At 41.0% G+C, this 11,562-nt stretch overlaps 1 protein-coding gene across 2 annotated transcripts in view; it reads left to right on the forward strand.

The window, feature by feature from the left end:
* Positions 1-6,693: 6,693 nt before the first annotated feature.
* Positions 6,694-11,562, forward strand: part of LOC106883108 (glutamate receptor ionotropic, kainate 2-like) — a 251,853-nt gene continuing 246,984 nt past the window's right edge. Inside the window, exon 1 of one of the 2 annotated variants that reach the window (XM_089338811.1) lies at positions 6,694-6,827. In XM_089338811.1, the coding sequence (XP_089194937.1) occupies positions 6,821-6,827 (7 nt within the window). In that variant the 5' untranslated portion in view covers positions 6,694-6,820. Of the gene's footprint in view, positions 6,828-7,261; positions 7,976-11,562 lie in introns of those variants that run through there. The other variant, XM_089338813.1, reaches the window with a different exon arrangement.

Here is an 11,562-nt window from a genome sequence, read left to right on the forward strand (position 1 = left end):
GTATTTGTTTCATGGACCCCGAAAGGATAAAAGGTGAAGTCGACCTTAACGGAATTTGAACGTAAACACGGACGAAATAGCGCTAAGCATTTTGCCTGGTGTGCTAACGATTCTGCCAGGTAACTTATTTCAGCAGCCTAATAATAGTTTCAAATTTTGCTACAAGGGCAGCAAATTAGGCGGAGGGGCCTAGTCAATTACATCGAAACACTGGTGTTTCACTGGTATTTATTTCATCGACCTCGAACGGATGAAAAGCAAACTCAACCTTGGCAGAATTTGAACTCAGAACGTAAGGACGAAAGAAAGGCCACTAAGCATTTTGCCCACCGTCCTAACTTTTCTGCTAGCTCAGCGACTTACGCAGCCTATAAATAATCCTTTCTATTATAGGAACAAGGCCTGAACATTTGTAGAAGGAGATAAGTCGATTACATTTACCCCAGTGCTTAACTAGTGCTTATTTCATCGACACCGTAGGATAAAAAGCAAAGTCGACCTTGGCGGAATTTGAACACAGAACGTAAACACAGGCGAAATACCTCTTAGCATTCCACCCTCTGTACTGACCCGGGCAGTTCACCGACCTAAGCAGCCTATAAATAATAGCATTTTATTTTCATATCTTCAATTTCAAGCAAAAACTTGAAACAAATTTTATACGGGTCATAAGACAGACCGACAGTCAATGCCAACCTAGAACTACATGGTAGGATCGATAACATTCATGCTGTCCATGTTTGTAAATTACTGGTTATCTCTACTGAATAATCATAACACTATGCTCAGTTACAGATATGGAAATTTATATTTCAAGCGGTAACTCTATCGTGATGATCACTTGTTATATTGCAATGAACGTATTTGATGTCCGAGTTTTAATTAAAGCCCAATGGCATGAAGTAATCCATCCCCAATACATATTTTGTGGAATCTACCATAACACATGGGTAATTTCATATTGATTTACTTAGTAGGACAGCGAACTATAGATGCTTAGAATATATATGGGCATACAGATGCGCAGACGTGAAGGGATGCATGAGTGCATAGGAAAAAAAATACAGATAGATAGATAGATAGAGGGATAGATAGATAGATAGATAGACAGATAGATATTTAATATATATGTTATTACAGACAGTGTCGGGAAGCGCTCAAGTATTGAACCTGAGACGTTAGGTATAAATATTTTTTAAAATAAAGATGAGAAATTTTATAGGTTCGACAATTAAAAATCATTACACTATAAAACGATTCAAAATGAGTAATTACAGTATATTTAATGCATCTCTCATTAGAAAGTTCAATATCGAACAATAATAAAAATTTCAAAATCATAGACGCACCAAATATATGAAATATATAATACACATATAGGTTCGACAATATTATAGAAATCTATAAAAATATATGTTAAAAATATATAAACATATAAAAGTTATTGTCCTACTTACTAATAAATGTTAGGCTAAAAAAAATGATATTGGAAACGATTATAACCTATCTGATTTCTCACCTTTATTTTGAAAAATATTTATATATATATTGTTTTTATAGTTAACCTTTTTGTTTCCACTATTTCCCTGTAATAATTTAAGACAGCATGGTCAGGGAATTGTGAAGTCTTGTAAAATTTTTATTATGATCACTACGGATCTAATTTACATAGATGATACAAATACAAACAAATGTACAAAATGTATGAGTTCTTTTTAAAAATTCTTTACGATGTTTTTATAAAATTTCAAAAAACGATGACTTTGAATATCCAGACATACATATGCATGCATACCCACACACATCTATATAAATATATATATATATACACATACATACATACATACATACATACATACACACATACCCATACATACACCTACACACATGTATGTCTATAAAAAGAAGGGGAGATTGGGTTTTTCAACCCGGCAGCCTATAAGGCCCAGCAGTTTGCCTTTTATTTTCACAATGATTAGTTTGGGTGACTTACACCCACCTTTTTCACTACTTCCTTCCATCTTCGTTCATATACTTTCTCAGACAGGGTTCTCTTTTCCAGCCCTACCTTGCTCTTCAGGTGATATCTGAAGTAGAACAGCAATCCAGGGCCGGATATGTAGGACCCTGTCACGATGCCTTCCATTCTCGTCCTCCATATACACTCTTTCAATACTGCTACCGTACATAGAAAACAAGCCTCACCTTCCTTTGATAGTCCAGTTGGCGGTATCATCTTTATCATAGACTCAGCCGACAGCTGTACTCGTCCCAGATGCGACAACACGTGTTCCACGTAAATCATCAAGCCGGAGAGCTTCCGACAATGTACGAGAGCGTGCTGGACAGTTTCACTGTCCTGCTCGCATCTCGGACATGTCGGTAGCACTGCTAAACCGTGCCTGGATAACTTTTCGCGAACAGGTAGAGCATTCCTGTAACTCTGCCAAGTCAGAGATTTTTTGAAATTATCCAAGTACTCTGGCTTGAAGGTCTTACGAAACAGGTTGGCGAGTTGGTTCTCGTCGAACCCCAGAGCCCCTCCTAAGACGTCATCGTTTCCCTCCTCCACTAGCCGTCTGTAAAATACCGAGGTGGTATTCCCGCAGCCAGCCTTGCCCGTCTTGTGGATAGACCAGAGTGCCTGACGGCACTCCTTCTGCCATAAAGTCAGATTACATCTTCTAATGAGACCGGGTTTAAATCGTTCCAGCGAGGCCTGTCGCGGTAAGAACTCCTCCGCCAACGGACTCCACACCTTATCACCCTCCAGGTGGCACCAGAGATGTCTCAGCCTCAACGCATGTCTGCGCATCATTAGCCAGGGCATCCCCAAACCACCCTTTAGCGGTTCCTGGCAGCATACGGAGCGCCTCACAAGTGGCTTTCCCCCCCTCCACAAAAAGCGGAAGAGGAGTCGTACCAGCTTGTTTAGCCAAAAATCGGGGCAAGGCACAACGGACAGGCGGTAGGTGATTACAGATGCTATAAACATCTGCACCACCTCCGCTCTACCCTTCAAGGACAGAGACCGCCCGGACCACTTCCGGATTATGGCCTCCACCTTGTTTACTACCTCGCTCCAATTCTTCTCCGTCTGTGAGTCTGAACCGAACCAGACTCCAAGCAACTTAACAGGACCATCTGTCCAGTGTCCAACGACACTGGACGATAACGGCCTGTTCCTCCAGGTGCCGAGGCGCAGACCGATGGACTTGCCCTTGTTAACGTTTGCTCCTGCCACCGCTTCGTATCTTCGGAGAGCATCTTCTACTGGAGGTAGTTGTGCTTCCTCAGACACGATGAGACTGACGTCGTCCGCATACGCAGAAGTAAACTTACCGCATCCGATCTCATTAGGGTTGCCACCCAACTTCTCCAGCCTCCGCAGCAATGGCTCCAGGGCCAAAACATACAGGACCGGAGACAAGGGGCACCCTTGACGAACAGACCGCTTGATCGAAAACGGCTCCGTTAGGTAACCGTTTATCTGGACGGTGGACTTAATGCCGCTGTACATAGCGGAGATCCACCCGCGAAAGCTCGGGCCTATCCCAGCCGCTTCGAGGACGGCCTCCAGGTACCGATGGTCGACCCTATCGAATGCTTTACTTTGGTCTAAGTGGACCACTGCCCCTCCTTTGCCGGCTAATTTCCCAACCCTGTCTAAGGTGTAGCGGAGAAGGTGAAGATTGTCCTGGATCGACCTGCCTTGGATTGCACAGGTCTGTGCCTTCCCGACAAGCTTCTCCACAACCGCCGTCAACCTTTTAGCTAACACCTTGGCCAAAATCTTTAGCTCTACGTTGAGTAGAGTTATGGGCCTATAGTTACTAATGCTATCCCCCTTGCTGGGGTCCTTCTGTATCAGCGTCACAACTCCCCGGCTTACAGAACTGGGAATTCTCCCATTCTGCTGCCAGTTTGCATAGACGCCTGCCAGAATCTCCCCAAACAAGTCCGGCATTGCTCGGTAAAACTCGTAGGGCAGACCATCCAGTCCCGGAGACTTTTCCCCAGCGCACTCGGCCAGCACCTCTCTTACCTCCGCGGGAGTGATCAGGCCTTCACAGCATTCAGCCTCGCGCGCCGAGAGTCGAGGCCCGCCAGCTAGGAAGTCCCTTAAGGGCTCCCCACGCTCAAGCGGACCGCTCTCCCCGAACACCCGAGCAAAATGCTGGTGAAGGGCCTTTTGCATCTCCTCCTGTGCATAGATCCTGTGTCCCTGCCCGTCAGTTAAAGACCCAATGCAGGACTTCTTGCCCTTCTGACTCTCCACATGGCGAGCCCATCTGGCTGCGTTGATACCTTCTCGTTTCCCAGCGCGTAACTTAGCTCTGACTCGGCATCCTTCGTGTTTGGCATTGAGGTGACGATACAAGACCGTTCTCGCCGCTGTCACTCTGGATGCGGTGCCAGATTCCATTGCCTCATCTAGACTCCTGACTAAGTCACCCTCTATTCTAGTCCTATCTAAACTTAGCTGATTGCTAAATCTAATGGACTCAAGTCGTATGGCTCTCTTGAGGGCGTGCCACCATCTATTATTAATGATGGTGCCACATAATGCCCTCTGCACTAACTCCTTAATCCGGGTACGAAAAGTTACACAAGTCAAAATAGACTTGTTCATTTTCCAATACCCGGGTCCCTGTCTATGACACTTATCTATATGCACCTCACACGTCACAAGTTTGTGATCCGAGTAAGGCACAATGCAAAAATGTGGACAGCTAAAACTATTCTTATCTCTTTCCTTAACAAATATTCTATCTATATACGATGTGCGTGAGCCGTCGTTGTTACTCCACGTCCACTGTGGAACGCTCGGCTCATCCAGTCGGTAACGGTCTACTAGATTAAAGCTCTCTAGTAGACCTTTGAGGCAAGAATTTCCTTTCCTATCAGCGGAGCCTACACTATCAACTCGCGCATCGAGAATAGTGTTGAAGTCCCCTAACAATACTATGGTTTTAGACGTCAATAGAAAGTACTCCAGGTTCCGAAAAAAATCCGACTGCCTGTGTCCGTTAGGAGCGTAGACAGCCACCAACCTGAAGGACTGCTTACTTTCTAACGTGCTCTTGAAACAGTCTTTCTGCAAAGTCTTCTTCCGAGACCTTTGCATATCTGTATTGAGCGTCCTCTGTGCCGCTCTTGAAATATCTTACCCTTGGGTGGCCTTTGATATACTTCACCACTTTTTCATTTTTAGTGTTTATCGCCACTATTTTTTCGTTTTTTTTAAAACCTTTCAATGCAGGTTGAGGGGTGGGGGGCTTGAACCTCTGTCCTATCAGCGTTGTGCCGGCGGGGTAAGGGTGGGAAGTTGTTTTTTTTTTCCTCTGTCTGTGCAGAGGTTTTTTTTTTGTTTGGGGAGGGGACTCTGGCGCATGTTGTTTCTTCCTTTTGTAGCTCGCAGTTTGGAACTCCATCTTTTCCGTTTCGTTCACCACTACGGCAACTATTTTCTCTCTCTCTTGTTCTTTTTCTTGCTGTTTTTTTCCTTCTACCGTGTTTCCACTCTCCACTTCAATGGTGACTGCTTTGCCTTTTTCTTTTTCTTCCTCGTCCGCTTTCGGAGGAGGGGCGTCACTCGTTTTAACGGTGTTTGGCCTTGTTTTTACACAGGCCGAGCGGACGTGACCCTTCTGCCCACACTTGAAACATCTGGGTCGACGTCCCGCCACCGACACGCGGATGGTATGCCCCTCCCCCACAAACACCCTATCAGGCAAATTCTCGAATGTGCTGTTCTCAGCTTGGACCAGAATTTCCAACGTCTGACCTCTCCATCTGGTCTCTTCCTTCCTCTTCATGCTTAGGATATTAATTTTCTCCTCGACATCAAATATAACCGCTGCTGCCGCCCACATTACGTCGTATCTGAAAGGAATGTCCTCAATGGCCACCCGTGCTGTTCTTTTTCCCATGTAAGTGGGCAGCAACATGATTACATCGTTTTTTAACGTCTCCGTCGAGACCTCCCTCGCCACTTCAGCCGAGTCGAAGTGCACCTCAACCGTTGCACTTCGAACTCCGCGGTTGACGTGGCGGACCTTTGGCCATATTGGCGCCAGACACCTCTCGACCAGTTCGTTACGAACCTCCGTGATTTTTTTTTCTTTTATATTGTATACCTTGTATACTACTATCTTTTCCTTTCGTGCATTGACAGTCTCGGGTGGTGGAATCAATTTGGTTTCACCATCCACCTTTTGTATGTACTTCCTGAACGCGTACAGACTCTCTTTAACAATTTTCAGTTCAATGGTGCTTCCACCAACAGCCTGAGAAAAACTTTGCTTTGGCATACTTTCTCCCTGAATGGGAGCGTTGCTTTCGGCTGTCGCCATTTTGTCAAAAAGACAAAAGTAACAGAAAAATTCTTGTCGCCAAGACAAATGAATGGTATTTTCCTGCCCCGTAGGGCGAAAAACTACTGTTAAACAAACAGTTACAAAAATGTCTCACAATAACAGACGTAAAAGAACTCACACAGACGTAGCAGCAAAGATATTTGAATCAAGATATAATACTCCAAACAGGAAAATTCATATATTGTGAAGTCTTGTGTAAAACAAATGGAGAACAGGACGTTTTATTTAAAAAAAAAAAGAAAGAAAAACAGAAAGCATTTTTTTTTTAATTATAGAAAAATAAAGAAATAAATAAAAAAAACAAAGAAAGGAGAAAAGAAGGAATAAAAAAATAAGTAGAATAAAATGAAATAGACTACACAGTACTACACACTCACTCGTCAATCACTCATATTGAGTTCTACAAGAAGTAACACTAGAGGACTAACACGCAATTACGGATGCAAGGTAGAGCCTCCACTTTTTATAAAATTTCTCTTGCTACCATGTATTATCTGATTTTTTTTTTTCAATTATATATCAATATTTATATATATATATATAATATCCACCGCTCTCTATTTATCTATCTCTCCCCATGCCTGGCATCGCTTATGTTCCTGCGTTAAGGTTTCACTTCCAAACACGCCAGCTTTATTTAATTCGTCTTCAGTCGAAAGACACCTGTTGTTAATCTTCTGGTATTTGCATATGTGTTTGTGTACCATTTCGTTTTTTCTTTTTTTTCGTCCTAGTTTTCGTATACATTCGCTGCTTTCTTCCAAGGAATCTAGTTGTCTTAGCTTAGTTTTACCTTGGGGCTGGCCAGATTAGAGCAACCTCGAGTATAACTAGCCGAAATTGCAAAGGTAATCTCGAACTCAACTGACCCGTCCTTGTTTTTTCTTGTCCTTTTTTTGTATCATCTGTCTGGATGTTTTGCATTCTTGTTCGATATTTTGTATTCCTTTGTATAAGCAGAAACAAGTGAAAAACAGATACAGAACTTTGGCAAACCCTCACGAGCTATCGGTGAAAAGTTCTTAGTAATATGTATACACACACACACATACGTATATATATATGTGTGTGTGTGTGTGTGTGCGCCTGTGAGTTACGCTAATGTATATTTACCCGAGGCACAAGTCCGGGTAAGGTTGTTTATGGAAGACTAGCAGTCATCCATGCATACCAGCCTCCCCTCTCCACGCCACCAATGTTATCCAAGGCAAAGGCAAAGGGGCCGATACAGCTTGGCACCAGTGACGTCGCAACTCATTTCTACAGCTGAGTGAACTGGAGCAACGTGGAATAAAGTGTCTTGATCAAGAACACAACACGCAGCCCGGTCCGGGATTCGAACTCACAACCTCGCTATCGTAAGCTCGACGCTCTAACCACTGGACCATTCACCTTCACTATACACACCCACACACATTTGTGTGTGTGTGTTTGCCCTATTCTTCATCCACTTAGCATGTTCGAGACTCATCTCTCCACTCTGAAGTCGAAGGCTTCATCTACCTAATGTTTATTCGCTTCCACTACTGGTTGGATATCCTTCACTTTTTGAGAACTACATGAGAACTACCGGACACCCCAGAAACAGCTTTCAGGCATGTAATACTCTACCTCCTCTTTTTAAATATCTGTCTTTGTACTCTGTGTGTAAGATTGTTCTGATAATATATAAATATCTATATTGTCGTACAATATTTTCAATCATTGTTTACTCTCTCTTTACATGAATATAACTATATGTATATGTAGTATATAGTATATCTAGCCGAAGCTACAGAGAAAATGATATGCCCTCAATATCCCTTTAGTTCACCTCCGTATCCGCTCACCTGAATTCCTCTAATTACACCGTGGACTTAGTCCACGTAAAAATTTCAAAGTGTAACTTCAAATCGTTTGAGCTCTACTGTTTTCTATAATGATCACCACTGCATCACATCTGCTGACTCATCTCACTCTCTTTCTCAGTATATCTTATATATAAATTAATTGTATGCTGTCAACTTAAACTACTGCATAAATCTCTCTCAGAGATTTAGAAATGTATTATTTCTATCTTATACACACACACACACACACAACGGACTTCTTTCAGTATCTCTATAAAATCCACTGACAGCCCTTGCTCGCGCCGAGGCTGTGGTAGAAGACATCTGCTCAAAGGTTCCACACAGTGAGACTGAACACGGAACTATGTGGTTCGGAAGTTAACTACGTACCGCACGCATTCATACAATATGTGAGATGTTTCCACAGACATTCTTGCACACACAAAGCTGAAACCTGAAACTTGAGTAACTGCTACAGAAACAATGAAACCGTACAGGTTGAACAAACAATGAAAATACACGTCAAGGAAATCAAATCAACTCGTTGAAATATAATATTCCGTTCCAGCAATCACACGGTTTCAATACACACCTTTCATTCCACACAAACCCATAAACACAGATATATATATATGCAGACATACACGCGAAATCGTGTGAACGACCACAAAGGCAGTGAAATCCCACGAATGCTATAACTAAAGCAGCACACGACTGACAAATGAAATAGTCAACATCAATCAACAACAGTTTACTTCCATTTAATTTCTTTAGAAATCCATATATGACAGTGGAATAATAGGGCTTACACAACATTAATTCGGAAACGTGTCAGGGAGAAACTATCGGATATGCAGAAAAATGTATATATATATATATATATATATATATATATTGTTTGTTATATTATATATATATATATATATATATATATATATATATATATATATAATATAACAAACAATGGAAACCCCACAGGTTTATTGTATATATATATATGTGTGTGTGTGTGTGTGTGTGTATAATATATGTATGTATATATTATCTGTATATATATATATATATGTGTGTGTGTGTGTGTGTAGGCGCAGGCGTGACTGTATAATGAGAAACTTGCTTCTGAACCACATGGCTTCGTGTTCAGTCCCGCTGCTTGGCACATTGACCAAATGTCTTCCCCTATATTCTCGGTCTGACCAAAGCCTTGTGAGTGTATTTGGTAGGAAACTGAATGGAGCTTGTCGTGTATATGTATGTATGTATATATATATATATATATATATATATATATATACATACATGAATATGTATGAATGTACCTGATTGCGTGTTTGTGTTCGTTCCTCGCCATCATTTGAAAGCCGATGTTGGTCTGTATACGTCCCCGTAAATTAGCGGTTCGGCAAAACAGAACGACAGAATAACTGCTAGGCTTACAAAGAATAAGTCCTAGGGTCGATTCGTTCGTTTAAAAGCATTGCCCCAGCATGGCCGTAATCTGGTAACTGAAACAAGTAGAAGAATAAAAGGATATATATCGATAGATATAAACAAAGTTGACATCTGAAGAATTTGAATTCCAACCGTAAAAACGGACGTAATTCAGCTAAACGTTTTGTCCGGGGCTGTAACCATTCTGCCAGTTACCGTCTTATGATATACAAATAATTATCTCTACAATAGACACAACGCCTGATATTTTGAGGGAGGGGGACCAGTCGTTTATATCAACCCCAGTGCGTGAGCGGTATGTAATTTATCGACCCCGAAAGGATGAACGTCAAAGTCGACCCGGTGGCATTTGAACTCCGAACGTGCTGACACTTGAAATACCATTAAGCATTTCGCCCGGAGTTCTAACGATTTTGCCCTCTCGCCGCCTTTATGATATACAAATAATGTTATCAGGCAGTATGGGAACGTAGATCAATGCTTTAGTTCTATGACAAATTAATAATAGATTCAGTGGTAATCAGGTTTTGCAAATTAGATAATTAAAATGGAAACTCATATAATTTTCTCTGCAATCTGGTGACGATAATCTTTTTGTAAATGTGTAATTATTATGCTACCTTTCATCTATCTACCATTATATCGAGATTAACTCGAATAACTTATGACATGTCTGCTGCGTTTTCTTATTATATAGCTCGATACCCAGCGTTTGCTTAACATTTCATAGAATTATACGAAAGTAGAAATGAAATATTGATGAATAAATATGCCATTGATCCTTGTACGAAACAGAGACACCAGGATTCTGTCGATATGACATCTTGATATACTCACTATTACATTATATTCCTACAGGTTTTGTTATATAACTTACGCATAGCGTTTATCAGTTACGAACACTCACGTTCGTAAATACCCATATGCACGCACACACACTAACATACGTATTCGCACATACACACAAATACACAAACACACAGCGCAAATACACGCACACAGACACAGAGCGAGTGAGATAGTAAAACTTTTATATATTGTTTTATCTGATTCAACATTTCTTAGATCTTTTGATCACATGTTATGAATATGAACATAACTATAATGTGAATTTGTCCATATGCCGATACATAAGAAAAGATAGCGAAGCATTTAAGAAACCATAGCTTATGATGAATAAATGATAAGCGACACAGGAATTTAAAGATAGAATTGAAACGTTAATGCATCTATAATTTAGGAGCAATTTAATATCCAGAGGGAATAACTCATGTCTGGGTTTGGTTGATCTTAGAGAACGGGTTGACTGTATGTCCGATTACCAAACAATATATTAACATTTCATACCTCCAGGCTGCGTGCTGTTTATGTCCACGTTACTTAACATTCTCCGGCTCCCGAACATTTTGCTGTAAATAGATAATATAATAGAATAATGCAATATGCAGATGGAATTTTTGATTAAGTTTGAAAGTAGTATTCTTGTACCGTCAATCATTTGATTCCTGGCTAATCATTCCCAAGTTTAACTTGCACAAATTATATTCTCTGCATTTACTCATTACATAACTAGTTACCGTTCGTTTGTCAAACTTTCACTGAATTAAGCTTATCTACAGATGAAATAATGATAAACTATTATACCATCATTATTAGTGTCGTTTTGTTGTAGTTTTATGTTTATTAACTGCCTTCATTGTAACACGAACGCCACCTCTCTGCGCTTTGAATACATGCATTGTATTATTCTAGTTTAAATGTTTCTGATTTCTTTATTGCCCACAAGGGGCTAAACATAGAGGGGACAAACAAGGACAAACAAAAGGATTAAGTCGATTACATCGACCCCAGTGCGTAACTGGTACTTAATTTATCGACCCCGAAAGGATGAAAGGCAAAGT

Source organism: Octopus bimaculoides, chromosome 21, assembly GCF_046866305.1.
Source record: "Octopus bimaculoides isolate indiv1 chromosome 21, ASM4686630v1, whole genome shotgun sequence".
Lineage (NCBI taxonomy): Eukaryota > Metazoa > Mollusca > Cephalopoda > Octopoda > Octopodidae > Octopus > Octopus bimaculoides.